This window comes from Herpailurus yagouaroundi, unplaced genomic scaffold, assembly GCF_014898765.1.
Source record: "Herpailurus yagouaroundi ecotype Mexico unplaced genomic scaffold, PumYag 490, whole genome shotgun sequence".
Classification (NCBI taxonomy): Eukaryota; Metazoa; Chordata; class Mammalia; order Carnivora; family Felidae; genus Herpailurus; species Herpailurus yagouaroundi.
The window spans coordinates 345772-368187 of NW_024412707.1; the positions used below are offsets into that span (position 1 = coordinate 345772).

The 22416-nt window shown below is 43.8% G+C and overlaps 1 protein-coding gene across 2 annotated transcripts in view; it reads left to right on the forward strand.

Annotated features, from left to right (window-relative positions):
* The window catches only part of UBE2L3 (ubiquitin conjugating enzyme E2 L3), a 55945-nt gene that overhangs the window by 27553 nt on the left and 5976 nt on the right, over positions 1-22416 (forward strand). For both annotated transcript variants that reach the window (XM_040464656.1, XM_040464657.1), the window contains one exon: positions 20213-20399. In XM_040464656.1, the coding sequence (XP_040320590.1) occupies positions 20213-20399 (187 nt within the window). The remainder of the gene's footprint in view (positions 1-20212; positions 20400-22416) is intronic.

Consider the following 22416-nt stretch of genomic DNA (forward strand, 5'->3'; position numbering starts at 1 on the left):
TTCAAGTATTCCATTTCCTCGTTGATCTTTTCTGTTGTTCTGTTATTGAAAATGGGATACTGAAATCCCCAAATATTATTTAAAACTTGTATTTCTTCCTTCACTCTGTCAATTTTTGCTTCATGTATTTTGGTTTATGTTTGTTAGTTGTCTATAGGTTTATAATTTTTGTGTCCTCTTGATGGATTGAGCCTTTATCAATATATAATATCCTTCGTTATAATCCTTTTTACTTAAAAAATCTGTCTTGTCTGATAATAATATAGTCATCTTTTGGTTATTAATTGCGTGGAATATCTTTTGCATCTTTTACTTTTAACTTTATGTCTTTGTATAGCAAGTGTCTTGTAGTCAGCATATAGATGAATTGCATTTTCTTATCCATTCTGTCAATCTCTTGTCTTTTATTTATTATTATTACTACTATTATTATTATTATTATTATTATTATTATTATTATTATTAAGAGAGTGCACAAACAGGGAAGGGGCAGAGAGCGAGGAAAAAAAGAATCCCAAGCAGGCACTGCACTGTCCACACAGAGCGCAGTGTGCAAGCTCAAACCTGCAGTCCAATTACTCTACTGAAGTTTTCATTTCATTATTGTGCTATTCAGCTTTAAAATTTGTTTTCCTTGAACCCACGAGCTGCAAGATCATGACCTGAGCTGAAATCAAGAGTCATATGCTTAACTGACTGAGCCACCCAGGTGTCCCAATCTCTTTTATTAAGTATTATGTATATATATATGTGTGTGTGTATATGGCAATATATATATGGCAATATATATATATGTGTATATATATAGTTGATCTATAAATGTGTGTGTATATATATATATATATATATATAGTTGATCTTTCATACTGTTTTGATTCCCTTCTTTCTTTATATATACTTACTATTTTCTTAGAGGTTACCTTGGGGATTGCAATTAACATCTTAATCTTTTAACAACTTAGTTTGAATAATATCAACTTAATTTCAGTAGTATTCAAGCACTTTGCTCCTATACATCTCCATTACCTCCCATTCTTATATTGTTATTGTCAGGAAGAGCAGCTACAAACCTAGAGTGCAATAATCTATAACATTAGCTTTTATATTTTTCTGTGTAGTTACATTTATTATTGTTCTTTATTTCTTCATATGGCTTTAAGTTACTGTCCTTTCATTTAGCTTGAAGGGTAGGTTCTTGTTTGTATTTCTTTTAGGGAAAGTGATAATTCAGGGTTTTTTTCTTAAGTTTATTGATTGATTGAAAGAGCACGAGAGGGGCGCCTGGGTGGCGCAGTCGGTTAAGCATCCGACTTCAGCCAGGTCACGATCTCACGGTCCGTGAGTTCAAGCCCCGCGTCGGGCTCTGGGCTGATGGCTCAGAGCCTGGAGCCTGTTTCCGATTCTGCGTCTCCCTCTCTCTCTGCCCCTACCCCGTTCATGCTCTGTCTCTCTCTGTCCCAAAAGTAAATAAACATTGAAAAAAAAAATTAAAAAAAAAAAAAAAAAGAAAGAGCACGAGAGAGAAAAAGAGAGAGGGAGAGAGACAATGCATGTGCGCGAGCAGGGGAAGAACAGAGGGAGAGAGAATCCCAAGCAGGGTCCGCACTGTCAGGGGCTCAGTCTCATAAACTCATGAGATCGTGACCTGAGCTGAAACCAAGAATCAGTTGCTTAATACACTGAGCCACCCAGGTGCCCCTCTCAATTTTTATTTGGGAATATTTTAATTTCTCGTTCATTTTTGGAGGATAGTTTTTGCTAATGGTCTTTTCAGCCCCTTGAATATGTTATTCCACTGCCTTCTGGCCTCTGTGGTTTCTGGTGAGAAACCATTTGTTTGTCTTACTGAAGATCTAGACATCACTTGTCTTTTATGGCTTTCAAGATTATCTCTTTGGTGATTTGACTACGTGTCTTGGTATGGATCTCTCTGAGTTGATTCTGCTTGGAGTTCATTAAGCTTCTTGGATGTGTAGATTAATCTTTCATGGAACTTGGGAAGTTTTTGCTCATTATTTTTTCAAATATTCTTTCTGCCCCTTTTTTCTTTCATAGCCTGCTGGGGCTCCCATAATGTATACGTTAGTCTTCTTGATGGTGTCCCATATATCCCTAAGCTTTGTTCACTCTTCCTTATTCCTTTTTCTTTCTGGTCCACAGACTGGATAATTTCAGTTTTTCTAACTTCAGGTGATTCTTTCTTAGTCTTCCTTCTGCTTACTCAAACCTCCTGTCCAATTACTCTACTGAAGTTTTCATTTCACTTATTGTGCTATTTAGCTTTAAAATTTGTTTCCCTTTTACAATTTCTGTCTATTGGCGTTCTCATTTTGTTCAGACATCATTTTCCTGGTTTTATTTAGCTCTTTGTCCGCTATTTCCTTTGCTTCTTTGAGCATGTTTTAGACTGTTGATTTTAATTCTTTGTCTAGTAAGCCCAGTGTTTAGACTTCCTCAGGAGTGGTTTCTGTTGATTTATTTTATTCCTTTAAATGGGTTATAATTGGGGCTCCTGGCTGGCTCAGTTGGTAGAGCATGCGACTCTTGATCTTGGGGTTGTAAGCTCAAGTTCCATGTTGAATATAAAGATTACTTAAAAATCTTAGGGTCGCCTGGGTGGCTTACCTCGCATCTGACTTCAGCTCAGGTCATGATCTCATGATTTGTGAGTTTGAGCCCCGCATTGGGCTATCTGCTCTCGGCACAGAGCCTGCTTCAGGTCCTCTGACCCTCTCTCTCTCTGCTCCTCTCCCACTTGCACGTGCTGTCTCTTTCAAAATAAATAAATGTTAAGGTTTTTAAAAGTTTATTTATTTTGTGAGAGAGGGCGTATGTGTGCACGAAGGAGGGGGAGAGAGGATCCCAAACAGGCTCCGTGCTGTCAGCGCAGAGCCCACCGCGGTGCTCCATCCCACAAACTGAGAGATAATGACCTGAGCTGAAATGAGGATTTGGACACTTTACTGACTGAGCCACCCAGGAGTCCCTTTATTTATTTATGTTTAGAGTTTATTTATTTTGAGAGAGAGTGTGTGCGAGCATCCACAAGCAAGGGAGGGGCAGAGAGATAGGGAGAGAAAATCCCAAGCAGGCTCCATATTTGGCACAGAGCCCACCGTGGGTCTTCATCTCCTGATCATGAGGTCACAACCTGAGCAGATAACAAGAGTCAGACACTTAACCAACTGAGCCACCCTGGCGTGCCCCTAAAGATTTTATTTTTAAGTTATCTCTACACCCAACATGGGGCTTGAATTTACAACCCCAAGATCATGTGCTCTACTGACAGAGCCAGACAGGCGCCCGTCTTTTTCTTTGTATACTTTGTGGTTGTTGTTGTTGTTATTGAAAACTGGACATTTGAATATTGTAATCTGGAATCAGATTCTCCCTCTTGCCCAAGGTTTGCTGGTTTGTTTGTTTGAAAAAAAGTTTTTTTAATGTTTATTTTTGAGAGAGAGACAGAGAATGAACAGGGGAGGAGCAGAGAGAGAGGGAGACACAGAATCTGAAGCAGGCTCCAGGCTCTGAGCTGTCAGTACGGAGCCTGATGCAGGGCTCAAATCATGAACTGTGAGATCATGACCTGAGCTGAAGTCGGATGCTTAACTGACTGAGCCACCCAGGCACCCCTGTTTGTTTAATCTCTACACCCACCATGGGGATTGGACTCCTGACACCAGGATCAAGAGATGCGTGTTCTACTGACTGAGCGAGGCGCCCTGGGGTTTGCTATTCTTGATTGTTAAAGGTTTCACTTGTGTTCTACCAGTGTTTGGGCTGAAATTTCCTTGATGCCAGAAGCCTTAAAAAAAGAGTCTCGGTCTGTGCAGATTGGCTCTGTCTAGGGTAGTACTTCAACACAGAGCCAAGCCTTTACTTGTTGCTTGTGTTGAGGCTGTAGTTAGACAGTGGGTGAAAATTTCAGATCTTCTCAGGACTTTTCTGAGCATGTAGCCTGTTCGAGGCATGTGCATGGCTTTCTCAATTCCCCAGTATAGTTGAGCACTTTTGAATGTCCTAATTTCCCTAGATTTCTTCTTGGCTTTTCCTCCATTGCTTTAGGAAGTCTTAATCATTATCTTTTGCTCCAGGTGGCTTGTGTCTTACAATGTTTTTGAGCAGTGCCTATGATTTTTCACCCTGTGTGGATTCTGAGTTAGGCAAAACAGAGATGAGCACTGTGTGTCAGCGCCTCAGGTAGCCCCCGGACACGTTAGAACAGACAGACACAATAATTTGCAAGTAAGTTCTGCTCTGCTCCCTCTGGAGCCGGGACCAGGGTCCCACACTGGAAACAGAGGCTGCCATCTGCAAGACTGTCTGTTGCCCAGCCTGGGAGGAGGTGGAGTAAGGGCAGGTAAAATTGCCACAAAAGCTTTCCCACCATTTTTCAGTTGCTTTTTTTCTTGATTCTTGGTTTATTTAGCTGCTGTAAACCTTGGACTGTTTTCCCAAGTTTTTACAAAATTGGTTCTGACAGTTTCTTGCGTGCATTTTTTGTTTGGTTTTGTTTTGTTTTATGTTTCTGTGGAGGAATAGGAGTTTGGAGCTGCTTGCTTTGCCATTTTGTTGATGTTGCTCTCAAATCTTTTAATTTTAGTCCATTTTTTTTTTAAATTTTTTTTTTTCAATGTTTATTTATTTTTGGGACAGAGAGAGACAGAGCATGAACGGGGGAGGGGCAGAGAGAGAGGGAGACACAGAATCGGAAACAGGCTCCAGGCTCTGAGCCATCAGCCCAGAGCCCGACGTGGGGCTCGAACTCACGGACCGTGAGATCGTGACCTGGCTGAAGTCGGACGCTTAACCGACTGCGCCACCCAGGCGCCCCTCAAATCTTTTAATTTTTAATTTTTTTTTCAACGTTTATTTATTTTTGGGACAGAGAGAGACAGAGCATGAACGGGCGAGGGGCAGAGAGAGAGGGAGACACAGAATCGGAAACAGGCTCCAGGCTCTGAGCCATCAGCCCAGAGCCCGACGCGGGGCTTGAACTCACGGACCGTGAGATCGTGACCTGGCTGAAGTCGGATGCTTAACCGACTGCGCCCCCCAGGCGCCCCCCAAATCTTTTAATTTTAATCAGGAATGAGTGGATTTCATTAAAGGCCATATTACTTGTCAATTAAATTTTATGATATGGGTTTTCAAAGTGACCTGTTAATTAAATCTCTCTTCCCTTTCTGAATTAACCCCTCTTTCACTGTGGACTATTTTTAAAAATAATTCCATTGTATTAAGTTTACTAGTCTTTAGTGTTTTTTTTTTTATATGTGTTCATATGTGAGATTGGAATGTATTTTTTGTGTTCTAGTGGATTTGGGTAAGATGGTCATACTAGTTTTAGTATTATGAAGTAGAAATTTCATTCTTTTTCTGTGTTGTGAATAGCTAATTTTTGCTTTCATGTTAATTTCTACTTTTATGTTATGATGTCTTCTCTTTCCTTGGTGTTTGCTCTTTGTCCTTTTCTAATTTTGTGATTTGAGTGCTTAGTTCTTTAAGGCAGGAATTTATTCCATCTTGAGTTCCTTTCTTGCCTGGGCTACTCCTGTGCCATGTCATTGTCACCCTGAACTTATGGTGGTACTGCTGCTAGTTTTACCTTTTATTTAGAAGGTAAGATGTTCACAGGTGGAGACATTCCAGCAGTGACAGTAGTCTTCCTTCTAAGGGTCTGTGCCTCAGTTCCTCATCTGTAAAACTCATAAGTCCCTGCCTCTCACAGTGGGCAGGGGACTAAATAGGTTGATGGTGCTCCTGCAGGGCAGGCACAGAACAAGTGTTTACTTCAGCCAATGTTGTGGTCAGTGCTCCAGTCAGCTGCCCTGAATGTCTTTGCCTCTGGGCTTCAGAACTGCAGACTTGTGAGTCATCTTTGTATCCCTGAGGCCTTGTATATCAAAGGCTGCCCCAAGAATTGTTTTTAAAATGAAATGAAGGCTCTCTGGAGAAGCCTTGTACTTCCTTGCTGTGCCCCCCGCCAGCTGGTGGGAGAGGAAGTAGAGTCTCTCTGACATTGCAGTTTGTCCGGTCTCCGTGCTGGCTCCTGGGGCTAACTGCTGTCTCCTTTCAGTGCCCACACATACCAGGTTCTGGTGAACCCCTCCAGAATATTTTTGAGGATGGGCATCAGTTGCACTGATTAATGTCGTCTTTTGAAAACTGGAAGTACCTTTGTCTCTGTGCAAGCTTTTCCATTTCAGGAGCCTCACAGGCTTATCGTCAAATCTCCCTGACGTGTGCTGGATACCAGCCTCTTTTTTTTTTTTTTTTTTAATGTTTATTTATTTTTGAGACAGAGAGAGACACAGCATGAGCAGGGAAGGGGCAGAGAGAGAGGGAGACACAGAATGTGAAGCAGGCTCCAGGCTCTGAGCTGTCAGCACAGAGCCCAACGCGGGGTTCGAACTCACGAACTGTGAGATCATGACCTGAGCCGAAGTCGGACGCTTAACCGACTGAGCCACCCAGGCGCCCCATATACCAGCCTCTTTTAAACAGCTTTGCTTCCTTGTTGTGTGGGCTACAGGTCAGTGCCCTCCACCAGTTGACCCTAAGTTGGGCTGTGGCTAGGGTACTCAAAACTAATTGTTGCATCAAATTCCTGTTAACTTTGAGAGAGAGACATCACATTTTCTCAGAAACATGACCTCTATTCCTGCTTAGGAGGCTGCCCCTTCTGCTTAGGGTACTCATCTTCCTCCTCCTGAGTCTTCTCTGAAACTCCCATCCCCTGGTCTTGGTGAATCTTACCCTTCTGTGTTCTCTTCAGTCACCATTTGTACTGGTGAGGTCACTTTTGACTCCCAAGTGAAGCCCCCAACTCAATTTAGCTTTGCAAAGGGAAAGTTACTGCACCTGACAAAATCTGATGGTGCATGCTCTGTGCTCTTAGCCGGTTAATCCAGCAACTCAGTGATGTGAGCAAGGACCTGAATTCTGCCTGTCCCTCTTCTCCTGACCTTGGTTCAATTCAGTCCAGCTTTTACCCAGCTGTCAGAAACTGCTGCAGTACTGCAGACTCCTGCAGGGCCCCAGTGTCCAGGGTCGGAAGAGGACCTTCTCTTCCCTTCACTTCTCTGTCTCTTTGAACTGTTTATTTTGAGGTAATCATAGATTCTCATGTAATTATAATATAGAGAGATCGGCAGTACCCTTCACCTATTGCATAACCATAGCATCATATCATAACCAGAAAATTAAGTAATACAGTCCATTGACTTTATTCAGATTTCTCCAGTGTTAATATGTGTGTGTTTATGTCTGTGAAGTTTTATATCTGTAGTGTGATGTGACCAAGAGCAAAGACACCTATCCCAGAAGCTGCCCACAGGCCCCTCACATGTTATCCAGAACCAGGACATATGGCTTACCCCCACCCCACCCCGTAGCAATCACTGGCTGAAGTAGGATAGTGCTGTCCAGTGGGGACATACTGTGAGCCACAGCTGTACTTTAAAATTTTCTAGTAGTCCCATTAAAATTTTTAAAAATTCATTTGGGAGTTCATTTTGTAAATAGTTCATGTAATGCAATATATTTAAAATATCGTTCAACATATAATCAGCATCAATAATTATTACTGAAATATTTTGCATTTTTTTTTTTTTTTTTAAAAAAAAATCTCAAGGGGGCACCTGGGTGGCTCAGTCGGTTGAGCATCCGACTTCGGCTGAGGTCTTGATCTCGCGGTCTGTGAGTTTGAGCCCCGCATCGGGCTCTGTGCTGACAGCTCAGAGCCTGGAGCCTGTTTCAGATTCTGTATCTCCCTCTTTCTCTCTCCTCCTTCGCTCATGCTCTGTCTCTCTCGTCTCAAAAATAAATAAACGTTAAAAAAAATTTTTTTTAAATAAAATAAACTAAATACAAGATCTCAGAAATCCAGGTGGTGTTTTGTACTCAGCACTTCTCAGCTCAGAAGAGTCACATTTCAAGTGCACAATAGCCACTAGCAGCTGGTGGCTACCTGTCGGACAGGTTTAGACCAGTCAGGATTTACCCCTGGGTCACAATGAGGGAGCAGTGTGACTGCATATAAAACCAGAAGTTTGCCAGCAAAGAAATGGGGGAATGCCTGTTGGCTGGACAGCCTCTTGGGGCCTGGTGTGACCCACCCATCATTGTGCCCCCTTCTATTTGGGCACTGCTCACAGTGTGACTTTTGCTGTATTGTGATATTGATATCTATCTCAGTGAGTTCTGATTCAGGTGGGAGCCTGAAATCTGTTTCCCTTCTACTTCCTGTGCCTAGCACCATGTGACACACATAGTAGGCACCTCACACACGGTTTGTAAATTCAATCTGTAATTATCCTAAAGCAGTATTTCTCAATGAGGTTGTGTTGTACGCTGCATTTTGGTATGTGTGTGTGGATTATCTGTGTCATATTGTCCCTGTTTCTTGTCCACTAGATGCCAGTGGCCAACTTTGTCATTGGGATGATGTAAGGACACCCTTAGGCATTTCTAAACCTGTCTGAGAGGGACAACATCGCCCTTAGTTGAGAACCACTGTTTCTGTGTTTGCTTTGATTTTGTTTTTTTTAAGTTTATTTATTTACTTTGAGAGAGAAAATTCCAAGCAGGCTCTGTGCTGTCAGTGCAGAGCCTAATGCAGGGCTTGAACTCAAGAACCGTGAGATCATGACCTGAGCTAAAATCAAGAGTTAGACACTTAACTGATTGAGCTACTCAGGTGCCCCTGATTTTTTTTTTTAAACAGTTTTATTGAGATTCATAAACCATACATGCCATCCTTTTAAAGTGTATGATTCAATGTATTTTAGTCTATTCACAGTTAGGCAACTATCACTACAATTTTAGAATATTTTTCATTACTCCCAAAAGAATCACCCCCCACCCATAGTTCATCCCCCCAGGCTGAGGCAACCAAAAATCTACTTTGTCCCTGTAGATTTAGCTATTTTGTGTATTTCATATAAATGGAATCATACCACATATGACCTTTTGTGTCTGGCTTCTTTCTTAGCATAATACTTTCATGTTCATCCCTGTTGTAGCATGTATCAGTACTTCATTCCTTTTAATGCCAAATATTCATTATAATGGATATAGCATGGTTTGTTTACCCATTCATCAGGTGATGGACATTTGGATCGTTTCCACTTTTTGGCTGTTATGAATAATGCTGCTGTGAACATTCATGTACAGGTTTTTAGGTGGATGTGTGTTTTCATTTCTTTTGAGTATTTACATAGGAGTGGAATTGCTGGGTCATATGGTAACTTTATGTTTAACCATTTGAGGAATTGCCAGACTGTTAACGCAGTGGCTGTATCATTTACATTCCTACCAGCAATGTGTAAGGGTTCTAATTCCTCCACATCCTTGCCAACGTTTGATATTGTCTGTCCTTTCAATTACAGCCATCCTAGTGGGTACAGAGTGGTATCCCATTATGGTTTTGATTTGCATTTCCCTGTTGGCTAATAATTTGAAACATCTTTTCCTGTGCTTGTTGGCCATTTATATGTATTTTTTGGAGAAATGTCTGTTCATGTTACCTTGCTCATTTTTTTTAATGTTTATTTATTTTTGAGAGAGACAGAGACAGAGCGTGAGTGGGGAGGGGCAGAGAGGGAGATACAGAATCCAAAGCAGGCTCCAGGCTCTGAGCTGTCAGCACAGAGCCCGACGTGGGGCTCGAATTAATGAACGGTGAGATCGTGACCTGAGCTGAAGTCAGACACTTAACCAACTGAGCGCCTACCTTGCCCATTCTTAGAATTGGGTTATTTGGGTCTGTTTGGTTTTTTTTTGTTTTTTGTTTTTTTTTTTAATTTTTTTTTTCAACCTTTATTTATTTTTGGGACAGAGAGAGACAGAGCATGAACGGGGGAGGGGCAGAGAGAGAGGGAGACACAGAATCAGAAACAGGCTCCAGGTTCTGAGCCATCAGCCCAGAGCCTGACGCGGGGCTCGAACTCACGGACCGCGAGATCGTGACCTGGCTGAAGTCGGACGCTTAACCGACTGCGCCACCCAGGCGCCCCTAGCTTTTTTTTTTAAATGTTTATTTTTGAGAGAGAATGTAAGCGTGTGAGTGGGGGAGGGGCAGAGAGTAGGGGACAGAGGATCCAACGTGGGCCCCACGTTAACAGCAGCAAGCCTGATGCAGGGCTCAAACTCACGAACCGTGAGATTATGACCTTAGCCAATGTCAGACACTCAGCTAGACTGAGCCACCCAGGCACCCCTAGCTTTGGTTTTTAAAAAAAAGCAGCAATAATCAGATTTTCTTTCCTAATAAGAGCTTGTGTTATTTCCATGTGAATGACCTAGAATTGACTCCCTACCACCTAGATTGACTGTGAGATTCTCATACTTCCTACTTTATTAGCAACTCTAAGCTGTGACTGGTGCCTAGGATATCCAGAGTTGTAGAAATGTTGTCTCTTCTGTGTACAAGCTCCAGGCTGGTTCTGACTTCTGGGGTCATTGTGTTTCAGGTATGTTAAACCATTATTCTGAGAGCTGACCCATTCCTGGCCATATTCAAAAGAATAACGTAAACACTGGCATTGATGATTTTATAATCGAGAAGAGAATCTGAGTTTAGCAAACATTTGAGGCGTGGTTCTAAGGCTGCCTTGGGTCCCTGCTGTCAGGCATCTCCTGGACTAATGGAAAAGACAGATGATCAAAATGCAGCAGCTATCAGAGTGCTGCGAGGAGCCCACCAGAACAGCAAGGCTTCCTTGCTATCACTTCCCTCTGTTTTAGATAAACCCAGGCTTCTTATATGAGAACATCACTGATCTTGTGGCTTCCCAGAGTGAGTGCTGCTACCATATCCTCATGGCTCCCTACAACCTTGCCTCCTGTGCTTTTCCTGTGGTGAAGAAGGGGCACTGGCCAATGATGCCTTGGGAATACATGGTAGCTTTGTTTTTTTTTTTTTTAATTTTTTTTCAACGTTTATTTATTTTTTTGGGACAGAGAGAGACAGAGCATGAACGGGGGAGGGGCAGAGAGAGAGGGAGACACAGAATCAGAAACAGGCTCCAGGCTCTGAGCCATCAGCCCAGAGCCTGACGCGGGGCTCGAACTCCCGGACCGCGAGATCGTGACCTGGCTGAAGTCGGACGCTTAACCGACTGCGCCACCCAGGCGCCCCAAGCTTTGTTTTTTAATTAAAAAAAAAATGTAGGGTCTTTAATGCTTGCTCCCACAGGTACTCGTGATACTATTGATATCGTCTTTACAAATGAAACGGAGTTCACACCCTGCAGTGGGGGTAGCAGTAAAGAAATTGTGGTATATCCAGACAGCAGAATATGCTGCAGCCATTAGGAAGATCAAGGAGATAAGTGTACATGGGTGATGAGGGTAATGTTGGTGGCAGCTGGTAAAGTAAATAAAGGTGTTATGGCACTGTGCGCACAGTTCCCCAGCATGTGAGAGAGAGCCTCATGTGCCTTCACCTAAAAGAAAAGGGGCAGGAATGCCATCTACTAGGGTTCTGGCCCCAGTCCTCTGTCAGGGAGGCTAGACTAGAGGAGCTTATTTTCTTCTCTGCCTGCCCACATCCCACATTTTCTACAACAAACGCGGATTTCTGTCTCTGTGTTAGTATTGAACGTTATTTTAACAACTTTAGGGCCGGATTGTAGAAAGCAGTGTGTGTTCTTGGCTTGCCTGCCTCCGCCTGAGGGTCCCTCCTTCAACCTTGAGCTTGTCTCCTCTCCCTCCTGGGAGAAGTTAGCCACCTCTGGCCAAGCCCCCTCAGCCTCTACTGAAGCAAAAATGTAATAAATTGAACAAAGTTTTATTGCCTCGATTTTCCATTTGTTACTTAACGGATACAGAGTGTTTGAGGGCAAAGAAAGTCTTAAAATTAGAGGTGGTTGCACAACATTATGAATTCACTAAATACTACTGAATTGTGTGTGCCAAAATAGTTAATTGTGTGTTATGTGAATTTTGCTTCAATTAAAAAACGTTTTTTCCCCACTTGTAACAAAACCTACTTTCTGAAGCTAGTAGGGTGTTCGGATGTCTGTGACATAAGCACCCTTTCCTTCCTTTTTTTCCTGTTGCCCTCTGGTGATTGGTGTGGTGTTCTTGATTAAAAGTATTTGGCACTCTCCCAGGCACAATATAAAAGCTCCTTTAGTGTTAGGTTATTTTTTGTCAAGGAAGAAGGAAGATTTCCCTCAGCTCCACCCTGGCCTCCAGGAGCGTGTGTGAAGCTTTGGTTTCCTTCTTTTACCTTTTTGTTGCTACATTTGTAGTTGTAATCTCTCACCTTCCTTTCTGGATCCTTATTCACTTTATAGCCCATTTCACCGGAAATCCTCACCCTCCAGATACCTTCCTTTTTTCTACATTGCCCTTCAGGACTGAGGAGGAGCCAAGTCCTGCCTGTCTCAGGGCCCAGCCTTGGTTTGTGTTTTCTGCTCTTCTCCGCTTTCCTGTTGATTGTCCTGGAGCTTCTTCCTTCTGCTTTTCTGTAGCTGTAATGGTTGAAACCAAATGAGGGGAGCCCTGGTTTCTGACCCAGAGCCATACATAAAAAATAATTTTGCCACCAACCTCAGATTGCACTGGGGATGTTCTTAGGGAGAAGAGCATCCCTCCATGTTGGTGGGAACTGTTGAGCTCCTGTCCAAACCAGGCACAGGCTTTGTGGACCGAAGCCACCAGGGGCACTGCCCTCCATGGTCTCTGTAACATTGAGTGTGGCTCCACCCGCAAGGTGTTGTGGCCTGACAGAAATGGGAAACATCTGGATTGCAGAGTGGAAGACAATGTATAGATAGCAACATGAACAGAAGTTATGAAAGATTATATAGACAGTATGACTTCAGTTTTATAACTACTTATAAGAAATGTGTATAGATGGGATGCCTGGGTGGCACAGTCAGTTAAGTGTCTGGCTCTTGCTTTCAGCCCAGGTCATGATATCACGGTTTGTGAGATCGATCCCCACATCGGGCTCCATGCTGACAATGCAGAGCCTGCTTGGGAATCTTTCTCTCCCTCCCTCTCTGCCCCTCCCCTGCTCGCTAGCCCTCTCTCTCAAAAATAAACATTAAAAAAATTAAAAAATATATATGTATAGATGTCCAGAATAAAATATCTTTGTTTATGCTACATATGCATAGAGAACATAGCAGGGCCATGCAGCAGGGACTAACAGCTATTACCTGGGGGATGGAATGTTTAATACTTTGTTGTTGTTGTTGCTTTTGTTATATTTCTATGAAGAATAATAATAAGGCTACTTCATTCCTGGGGTAGTGGATTGTGTTGTGAGAAGTACATAGGAGTTCGGAGGAGAGAATATTCCTTATTGAATTCAGTTCATGGATATTGTGATTTTTAAAACATTAAAAAATTTTTTTAATGTTTATTTATTTTTGAGAGAGGGAGAGAGACAGAGTGAGAGTGGGGGAGGGGCAGAGAGAGAAGGAGACACAGAATCTGAAGCAGGCTCCAGGCTCCGAGCTGTCAGCACAGATCCCGACGCAGGGCTCGAACTCACGGACGGCGATACCATGACCTGAGCCAAAGTTGGATGCTTAACTGACTGAGCCACCCAGGTGCCCCACTGAGCATGATTTTTAAATTTAGTTATAATTCATAGGGTAGTTTGGTCATGAGAGATTGGAAAACCAGTTCTAAGATTACTTCCACTATACTTTCAGTATGATGGAATTCTGTAGTGTGGGGTCTTCATTGACAACTATAGTGTGAAAAACCCTGTGAACCAAATTGTTGGAAATGGTACAAATAACTCATTCAGAAAGCAACATTGGTGCAAAATCAGCCTACTAATTGAGCAGATTTTGTGATTCAGGCAATCAGGAAGCTTATTTTCAGAATAGCTACAAAAGAATAAATACTTGACAGTTTACAAAGGGTAAAAAGACATCGTCTGTGTTCAGAAGACCCATGAGCTTATCTCAGCTTTTGAGAAGACTCTAAAAATTTTTTTAAATTATTTATTCTTGAGAGAGAGAGAGAGGATGAGCAGGGGAGGGACAGAGAGAGTGGATGGGCTGGGGGGGGACACAGAATCCAAACCAAGCTCCAGGCTCTGAGCTGTTAGCAATAGAGCCCAATGCAGGGCTCCAATCCATGAACCATGAGATCATGACCTGAGCCAAAGATGGACGCTTAACTGAGCCACCCAGGAGCCCCAATTGACAAGATTCTAGAGTAGACCCTGAAGGCATGAGAGCATAGAAAGCTCCCCTTTAACAGCACAGCTCAACTCTGGGGGGCGGGTAGCCAGCAGGTCAGGTCTGGGCTTGGCATCATTGTGAATCTCGGGCTTTGTTAGCTTGCTGGGTGAGGCATGGGGAAAGGATGGGATGCGACTGAGGGGTCGTCACCAAAATGGACAGAAGTGGATGCGATACACAGAGCCTGGAGTGAAGAAGGGACAGCATGTTCGTTAGCTCTAAACCAGGATCCACCTGTGCGCATCAAGTCAGCCATGAGTCCTGCATGTGGTGTCAGACAGTTAGCTGTGTACATGCTGTGGGGACACACCATGTGGCAGCAGTCCACATACGTCAGGGAGTAGGAGGATTGGACTGACTTCCTCTGTGGCTGCGAGAGAGCTGTGTGGTGTCCTTATTGCATCACAGAGAACGCAGTCACAGCAGCGACACAAACTGTGACTTCTGTGGGGAAACTGAAGGAATCAGGGTCAACATTCAAAAAAGGGAAGACATGCAATGGGGTCTTGAGATTCTTGAAGGGTTGCCCTGGAAAGGAAAGATTAGGTTTGGCCACAGGGTTAGGAGTAGGACACATGGGTAAACGGCCCCAGATGGTCTGATGCCATGTGTGGAGGAGCTTCCTCTTGGTCTTAGTTGCCACAGAATGACTTTGTGCCTTACAAAGTTGGTGTCGAGAACTGTGAAGGATCTGAAGTTTTTACCCTACTTGCAAGCTAACAAGGTAGCCTGCCACGGCTTATTGGACGCTGGCAGGAGACAAAAGACTTCTTGTACAGGGACAGAGGACAATTTGTGACTCATGATACAGCAAGCCACATGAGCATCAGCACATTCTCATCAGTGCCTCTTGCCCGCAGGCCCCACAGAGGTGACGAGGATGGGCCCAGAGGTATGCCTGCACATGCAGCAAGTTGTGTTGCAGGAGAGGAAGGGTGAGTTTAGGGTCTTAGGCTGATTACTCAACTTCCACCTCACTTGTTAAGTTTCCAGATGTGGGTGATGACAGCGTCTGCCTGAGGGTGCTGTTGGGGGAAGTGAATTGGAGATAAGACAGAAAAACAGCTAGCATGTAGTAAGTCTTTGGTAAAGAGTGGTCGAATCTTATTTACATGCATGTGTGTAATGACTAGAAGCAAATGCAGAAAAGGGTTTTTTTTTTTTAAAGTTTATTTCGAGACAGACAGGGAGCATGAGTGGGGGAGGGGTAGAGAGAAGAGAGACAGAGAGAGAGAGGGAGAGAAAAAATGAATGAATGAATGAATGAATGAATGAATTCCTAAGCAGGCTCTGCACTGTCAGCGCAGAGCCCCCAAGATCATGACCTCAGCTAAAGTTGAACGCTCAACTGACTGAGCCATCCAGATGACCCAGAAAAGGGGATTCTTAGCACGAAAGCGATACCAAAGTTATTTTTCTTTTTCCTTTTTTCTCAACCATACTGTTGATAAAATATACTTATGTAAAGGGAGAGTGGATACATGTTTGGCTTATCACCTATAGCATCTTCAGGAGAGAGAGTAAAATTTAAAATCTGTGCAGTAATGTATGACATGTTAAAATTATCAGAAGAAAAAAAATTATCGGAAGAAATTAAATTTACATCTAAAAACTTTCCTTGACACAGCAGTATGAGCTGAAGGGAATGCAAGGCATGCATAAAGGTGGGAATGACAGAAAAACATTAGTCAGGGTCATGCATAATAAGTTTAGGTCTGAAATGTCAAAAGTTGTGGGGCTTTTGGCCTTTATCTGGAAGGTATATGCTTCTTCTGTGTTTTAATTTTTGCACACCTTCAGCGAAAGTCCCTGGAACCGGTGGACAGTCTGTGTGTCAGCACACATTCGAGCCACTCCTTTGGTCCTCCCCAGAGCTCCAGACAAGGACAGAGTCTCAGAGAAGTTAAGGTGAGCTTAGCCACACTCCCTGGGTTGTGGTGAGAGGCTCAGCCTGTCCTGCTTCTGGTAGCAAGAGAGCTGCTTTTCTTGAGCTTTTTCCCAGGTGCCAGGCTCATTGGACTGTATGTGCTCATACTTCATCATCAGTGCAGACTGCTGTTACACTCCCATTTTACAGATGTTCAAGAATGTCCCAGGCTTATCCAGCAAGGAGGAGGTAGAACCGAGGTTAATACTGCTAACTGGGACCAGCTATCTCTTGCCTCTCAGCTCCTAGCACGGCGCCCAGCACAAGGCAAGGCACAAGGCTGGTGACTAGTCTGGGGCAGTGAATGAATAAATCTGGCAGAAATCACAAGCCAAACAAAAGTTATAAAGGAAAGCTCTTTTCACTTTGCTCAAGCAGTATAAGCAAACATGATTTTTACTTAGAAAATTTAAATCTCTCCTAAAAAACAAAAGCAGTATTCTCTGAGTTCCTTCCATTTGTAATTTGTACAAATGTGTATATTTGTAACAGTGAGTTGAGCTCTCTGTCCTAGGTAGTGACTTGGGGTGGGCAGACAGGGCAAGGTCTGGGAGGGGTCTGCTACCACTTTAACTTCTGGACAGTGTTCTAGAAAAATCTGTGTTCATGAAGAAGGGATTAGGGAAGGATTTGTTAGGATAAAAATGATTTCCCAATCGTGTCTTCTCCTAACATCCTTTCCCAGGTGTGTGCAGGTCAGTCTCCTCACACAGGCATACGACCCAGACTGTTAGTTAGCATCTCCACTTTCTTCCTGACCCTGAGTCTCCAACTTCCTTACAAGCTTCCCCACAGGTTAATCTGAGAGTATATCCCGCTGTTCAGGGGGAGTTCGGAGCCCTAAACGTGGCCCCAGGCTTTCCTTAGGAAGACCCTGTGCAACCCCTCGGCCACACTGTCTGCTCCCAGCCTCTTGTCTTCCCCAGACTGCCCCTTCCAGGCCCCACCATCATAGTCTTTAGTCATATCTGTCTGGAAGTCTTCTCTCGCCCCTCAGCCTTCCCCAACTTTACCTGTCCTCCAAAGCCCCTGCCCCATGCCTCCCTTCCTTGGGCAGGATTAGAACACAGGGCAGTATAGAGACCTGGTGCAAGCCAGCCTTGCTTCCCAGCAGAGGAGCCATGTTTTGCTGGAGGATGCCCAGATGGTTTGGGGCTTGGGGCGGGGGGGCGCTGCCAATAGCATTCCTGGGCGCTCTGTGAAGCTTAGCTTTCTTTGGGTTGGGTGTGACATGGCACACCTGGATGGCACGCAGGAGAGCCAGAGTATTGGGAAAAGGCAGTAGATGAAGGGTTTGCTCAACCCTGGAGGTAGAGGGAGGGTGGGAAGAGTCTGGGGCTCTTTTTCTTGGGGCATCTCTCAGAGGCTCCTGGGCCCATCAGGGCATCCAGGCCCTGAAGTCTAGATCTTTGAGCTGTCCTGAAGTCTAGATCTTTGAGCTGTCCTAGGGACAAGGATGTGGGGCATGGTTCTGGCCATGTGTGTATAGCAACTAGGGGCAAGCTCTGTTCCGCAGAGTTCAGCTGGAGTTCCGCCACCTCTTTGAACCGTTAGCACTCAGTGTGGTCTTGGTTGGGTTGTTATATGTTCATATTGTGTGTGACTGTTCATATTTTCAAAAAAGATATTTGCAAAAGACATATCTGATAAAGGGCTGCTATCCGAAATATACAAAAAATTGTTAAAACTCTATAATAAGAGTCTGATTTTCAAATGGGCAAAAAATCTGAATAGATACCTCACCAAAGAAGATATATAGATAACAATAAGCATATGAAAAGATAGTCAACATCATATTGTCATTAGGGAATTGCAAACTAAAGTAACATGATACCATACACACCTATTAGAATGGCAAAAGTCTAAAACACTAACACTAACAAATGCTGGGGAGGATGTCTTGGTGGCTTCATTTGTTGCTGGTGGGAATATAAAATAGTGCAGTCGCTTTGGAAGACAGTTGGAGATTGTTTTTTTAATGTTTATTATTATTATTATTTTTTTTTGAAAGAGAAAGTGTGAGTAGGAGAGAGGCTGAAAGAGAGGGAGACACAGAATCTGAAGCAGGCTCCAGGCTCTGAGCTATCAGCACAGAGCCTGATACATGGCTCAAACCCACAAACCTCAGGATCATGACCTAAGCCAAAGTTGGACGCTTAACTGACTGAGCCACTCAGGCACCCCAGTTGGTGATTTTTTTTTAAATGTTTAGTTTGGAGGCACCTGGGTGGTTAAGTCAGTTAAGTGTCCAACTTCGGCTCAGGTCATGATCTCACTCAAGGTTCGTGGGTTCAAGCCTGGTGTCAGGCTCTGTGCAGAAAGCTCAGAGCCTGGAACCTGCTTCAGATTCTGTGTCTCCCTCTCTCTCTGCCCCTCCCCCGCTCATGCTTTGTCTGTCTGTCTGTCTCTCTCTCTCAAAAATAAATAACTATTAAAAAATGTAAATGTTTAGTTTGTGAGAGAGAATGAGAGCACAAGTGGGCAGAGGGGGAGGGAGGGAGGGAGGGAGGGAGGGAGAGAGAGAGAATGAGAGAATGAGAGTATATCTCAAGCAGGCTCCATGCCCAGCACGGAGCCTGCTGGAAGACTCCATCCCATGACCTGAGCCAAAATCAAGAGTTGGTTGCTTAACCGACTGAGCCACCCAGGCACCCTGACAGTTGGTGCTTTTTAACAAAACTAAACATAGTCTTAACCTACAATCTAGGAATCATGCTGCTCAGTGTTTACCCAAAGGAGTTAGGAATGCATATCCACACAAAAACTGACACACAGGTGTGTATAGCACCTTTATTCATAATTGCTAAACTTGGAAGCAACCAAGATGTCCCTCAGTGGATGAATGGAGTAAGTGGTGATAAATCCAGAAAACAAAATATTTAGTGCTAAGAAGAATGAGCTATCATGCCATGAAAAAACATGGCAAAACCTTAAATGAATATAACTAAATGAAATATGCTAATCTGAATGATTCCATCTATAATGTATGATACCATACCAAACCAACAAAATGCATACCAAGAATTAACCTTAGTATAACTGGACTATGGATAACAATGAGCTGTCAGTGTAGGTTCATCGATTGTAACCACTCTATGGGGGATGTTGATAGTGGAGGAGGGGACATATAGGAATTCAGTACAGCTTTCCCCTGCTATCGGGAGCATTCTGGGGCACCCAGCTGGCTCATTTGGTGGAGCATGCAACCCTTGACCTCAAGGTTGTGAGTTCAAGCCCCATGTTGGGTGTAGAGATTACTTAAAAATAAGTCTTAAAACACACACACTCACAAACACACACAACTGGAGCATTCCTAGGAAACCTTTTATAAGCCAAAATGGTGTAAAGCAAAGAAGCATTTAGTTACTATTAATTTATATGGAAAAAATTGTTAGTGTTTCCAGACCCCAAAATTAACCTCTCAGGCTTGTCTGATACCTTAGGGACACGTCTTGCTAACAGATAGACAAAAGAAGTCAAGGTAAAGCACAGATGTTTACAGATACAGTTCAAAGCTCTGACGGCTTGACTCTGAGATGCTGAGTGCAGTTCCTGAAGAAGGCACTTGTCGGCGCCACCACTCTGGCTGCTCCAGGTGCAGTGCTCTCTATAAATGATTGCTGCAAAACAGATGCTGAATGCTATTTTCATTTTTTGCCTTTTTTGGTAAAAGTGAAAATCCTCTTCAGATTTCTGTCTGTTGGCTAGCAAAACAGGTACTAACATAGGTCTTTCAAGAAAGCAAAGTGGCGTCACTCAAACTTCTGGAAAGTGGGGGATATCTGTACTTCCCTCTCAGTTTTGCTGTAAACCTAAACCTACTCAAACAAACAAAGTCTATTAAGGATACAAAGAGAAAGAGACCACACGGCCAGTTGCAGACCTTTATGCAGCTTTGCGGACATCCTGCTCCGGAAACACTGATTGATGGTTGCCCTGAAGGTGACAAGGCTTCAATTGGCATACTATTTGAAATAAGTTAATTTTTCAAGTAAACAGGACAGTCCTGTCTCAGCTACAGGTGTTTGAACTGTAGCGTGTTCATTTTGATTTTTCTCATTCCCTGCAGGACAACCCTCCATATGATAAGGGGGCCTTCAGAATCGAAATCAACTTTCCAGCAGAGTACCCATTCAAACCACCGAAGATCACATTTAAAACAAAGATCTATCACCCGAACATCGATGAAAAGGGGCAGGTCTGTCTGCCGGTAATTAGTGCTGAAAACTGGAAGCCAGCAACCAAAACCGACCAAGGTAAGGCATGCTTCTTGTGTCTTTCTCAGGTGGTGCTCTTCTGGGGATGCTGTTGTGGGGCAGGGGCCCCTCAGTCCTTTCTAATGCCATGTTTCACAGATTCCAGAGAAATCTTACCTGACCCAACTCCAGTGCATGCACAAGTGCTGCTGAGGTTCCCGCCATTCCTCATGGGCAGGGCACATCTCAGTCAAACCATTGACCTGCACAGGTATTTGAGGAGGCCCTCCTGTGCTCGCAGACCAGTGGGGACACATGTAAATAGACCAGCGCAGCATTTGCTGCCTGTGCAGTTAGGGGGTGTAGGTACTGTCCCTGGAAGTTTTCATGAAGGATTGTGGGGCTGCTTTGAGTGGGAAAGGGCGAATGGTGTTTAAGGTAACCTCATACAGCAGTTAGCACATGAACTCAGACTTGAAGGAGGGAGGGAGGTTGAAGAGGCCCTGCCAGGCTAAAAGAAGGGTGCAAATCAAAGCTACCTGGCAGACAGCACAATGCCAGTGGCTCAGAGTGGGTGGTGCTGGGGGGAAGGGGCATGGTCAAGGGCTGTGTGCCCAGATAAAAGCACAAAGTTGGCTTTTGTGGACCTGGAATTCCTTGCAATTGAATGTGGCCATGTGTCCAGGTACTTCTGTATGAACATACATGTGCTAATTTTTCTGGGAAAGGTACTTGATTCATTATTATGGTTGGCCTTCCTCTTGTCCCTTGGAAGTATCTAGATTTTGTTATGGACTGTGTCTAGTTTTTATTTCTTAACTTCAGAACTTTCTTTTGAACTTTCTTCAGAACTTTCTCATATTGTTGGTGCGTAGCCACCTGAACCACTATACGGTCTTTTTAGATTAAAGGGAGTGAATGAGGGTGGAAGGCCTCAGATGGTTTTTCAGACTGATATAGTAATTTTTCATTGGAACCCCTGGAAGATGGAGTTGAAATCCTTTTGCATGGGAAGTTGAGCCTCTCTTGTTTGAAATAATCATCATGAAAGGTGTCCATCAGGCTTTCACAGCTCAGTAGTAGAAAGGAATGGGTCTAAATGTTGAGTCTGGGTAGAGAGATCTCCAGTGGACGTGACTTTCGATCATGGATGACGTGATGTTTATAAAAGCTGATGAAGTTGTTCTTAAGTGCACATACTTGGTTTTTGTTTTTGTTTTTCTATACAAATTCCTAGCTCTGTGTTGGAAGGCTGTAGCTGCATTTGTTCCAGAATGCCTTGTCAGCCTCTCACACAACTTCAGGAGCCCAAGTTGTGTGTATCTAACACCATGCCCTGGGAGGGAAAGCCCTTCCAGGCCTGGTTGCGCCACAGCTAAAACTGCCAGGCCTCAAAGTTATAAGATCTCCTCCCTTACCTGAGAAATGGAGTGGGACCAGGGGCATTGAGGCTTGTAGGAGATACAAACACAAGTAAAAGTGCTCCACACCTCTTCAGGGACTAGCTGCTCAGGATGGGCAGATGTAGGCGCATAGCCAAAATGCTGGGCTCCCCTCCACCCCTAAATTAGATACCTGTCAGATACCTGAGATAGGCTTTTCGTTCTTTTGGTACTTGCCGGTGGGCTTTTTTTTAATTTTTTTTTTTTTTAACATTTATTTATTTTTGAGAGACAGACACAGCATGAGTGGGGGAGGGGCAGAGAGAGAGAAGGAGACACAGAATCTGAAGCAGGCTGCAGGCTCTGAGCAAGCTGTCAGTACAGAGCCTGATGCGGGGCTCGAACCCACAAACTGTGAGATCAGGACCTGAGCCGAAGTCGGATGCTCAGCTGACTGAGCCACCCAGGCGCCCTTGCCAGCAGGCTTTTTAAGATAAAAATTTTGGTACAGGGTACTGTTGTGTGTGAAGTGATGGGCAGACTTGCTATTTTGTTATTTGGGACAGTTAGGGTTTCTTTCTGGAAAATCGTTCTGTAGCTTGTCCTCACATACATCAGGCATGTTGTCCCTGGCACTTGCTGATATGCTTCCTTGTTTCTGCTATCTATTATTATGTTACAAACCACCTTAAAAC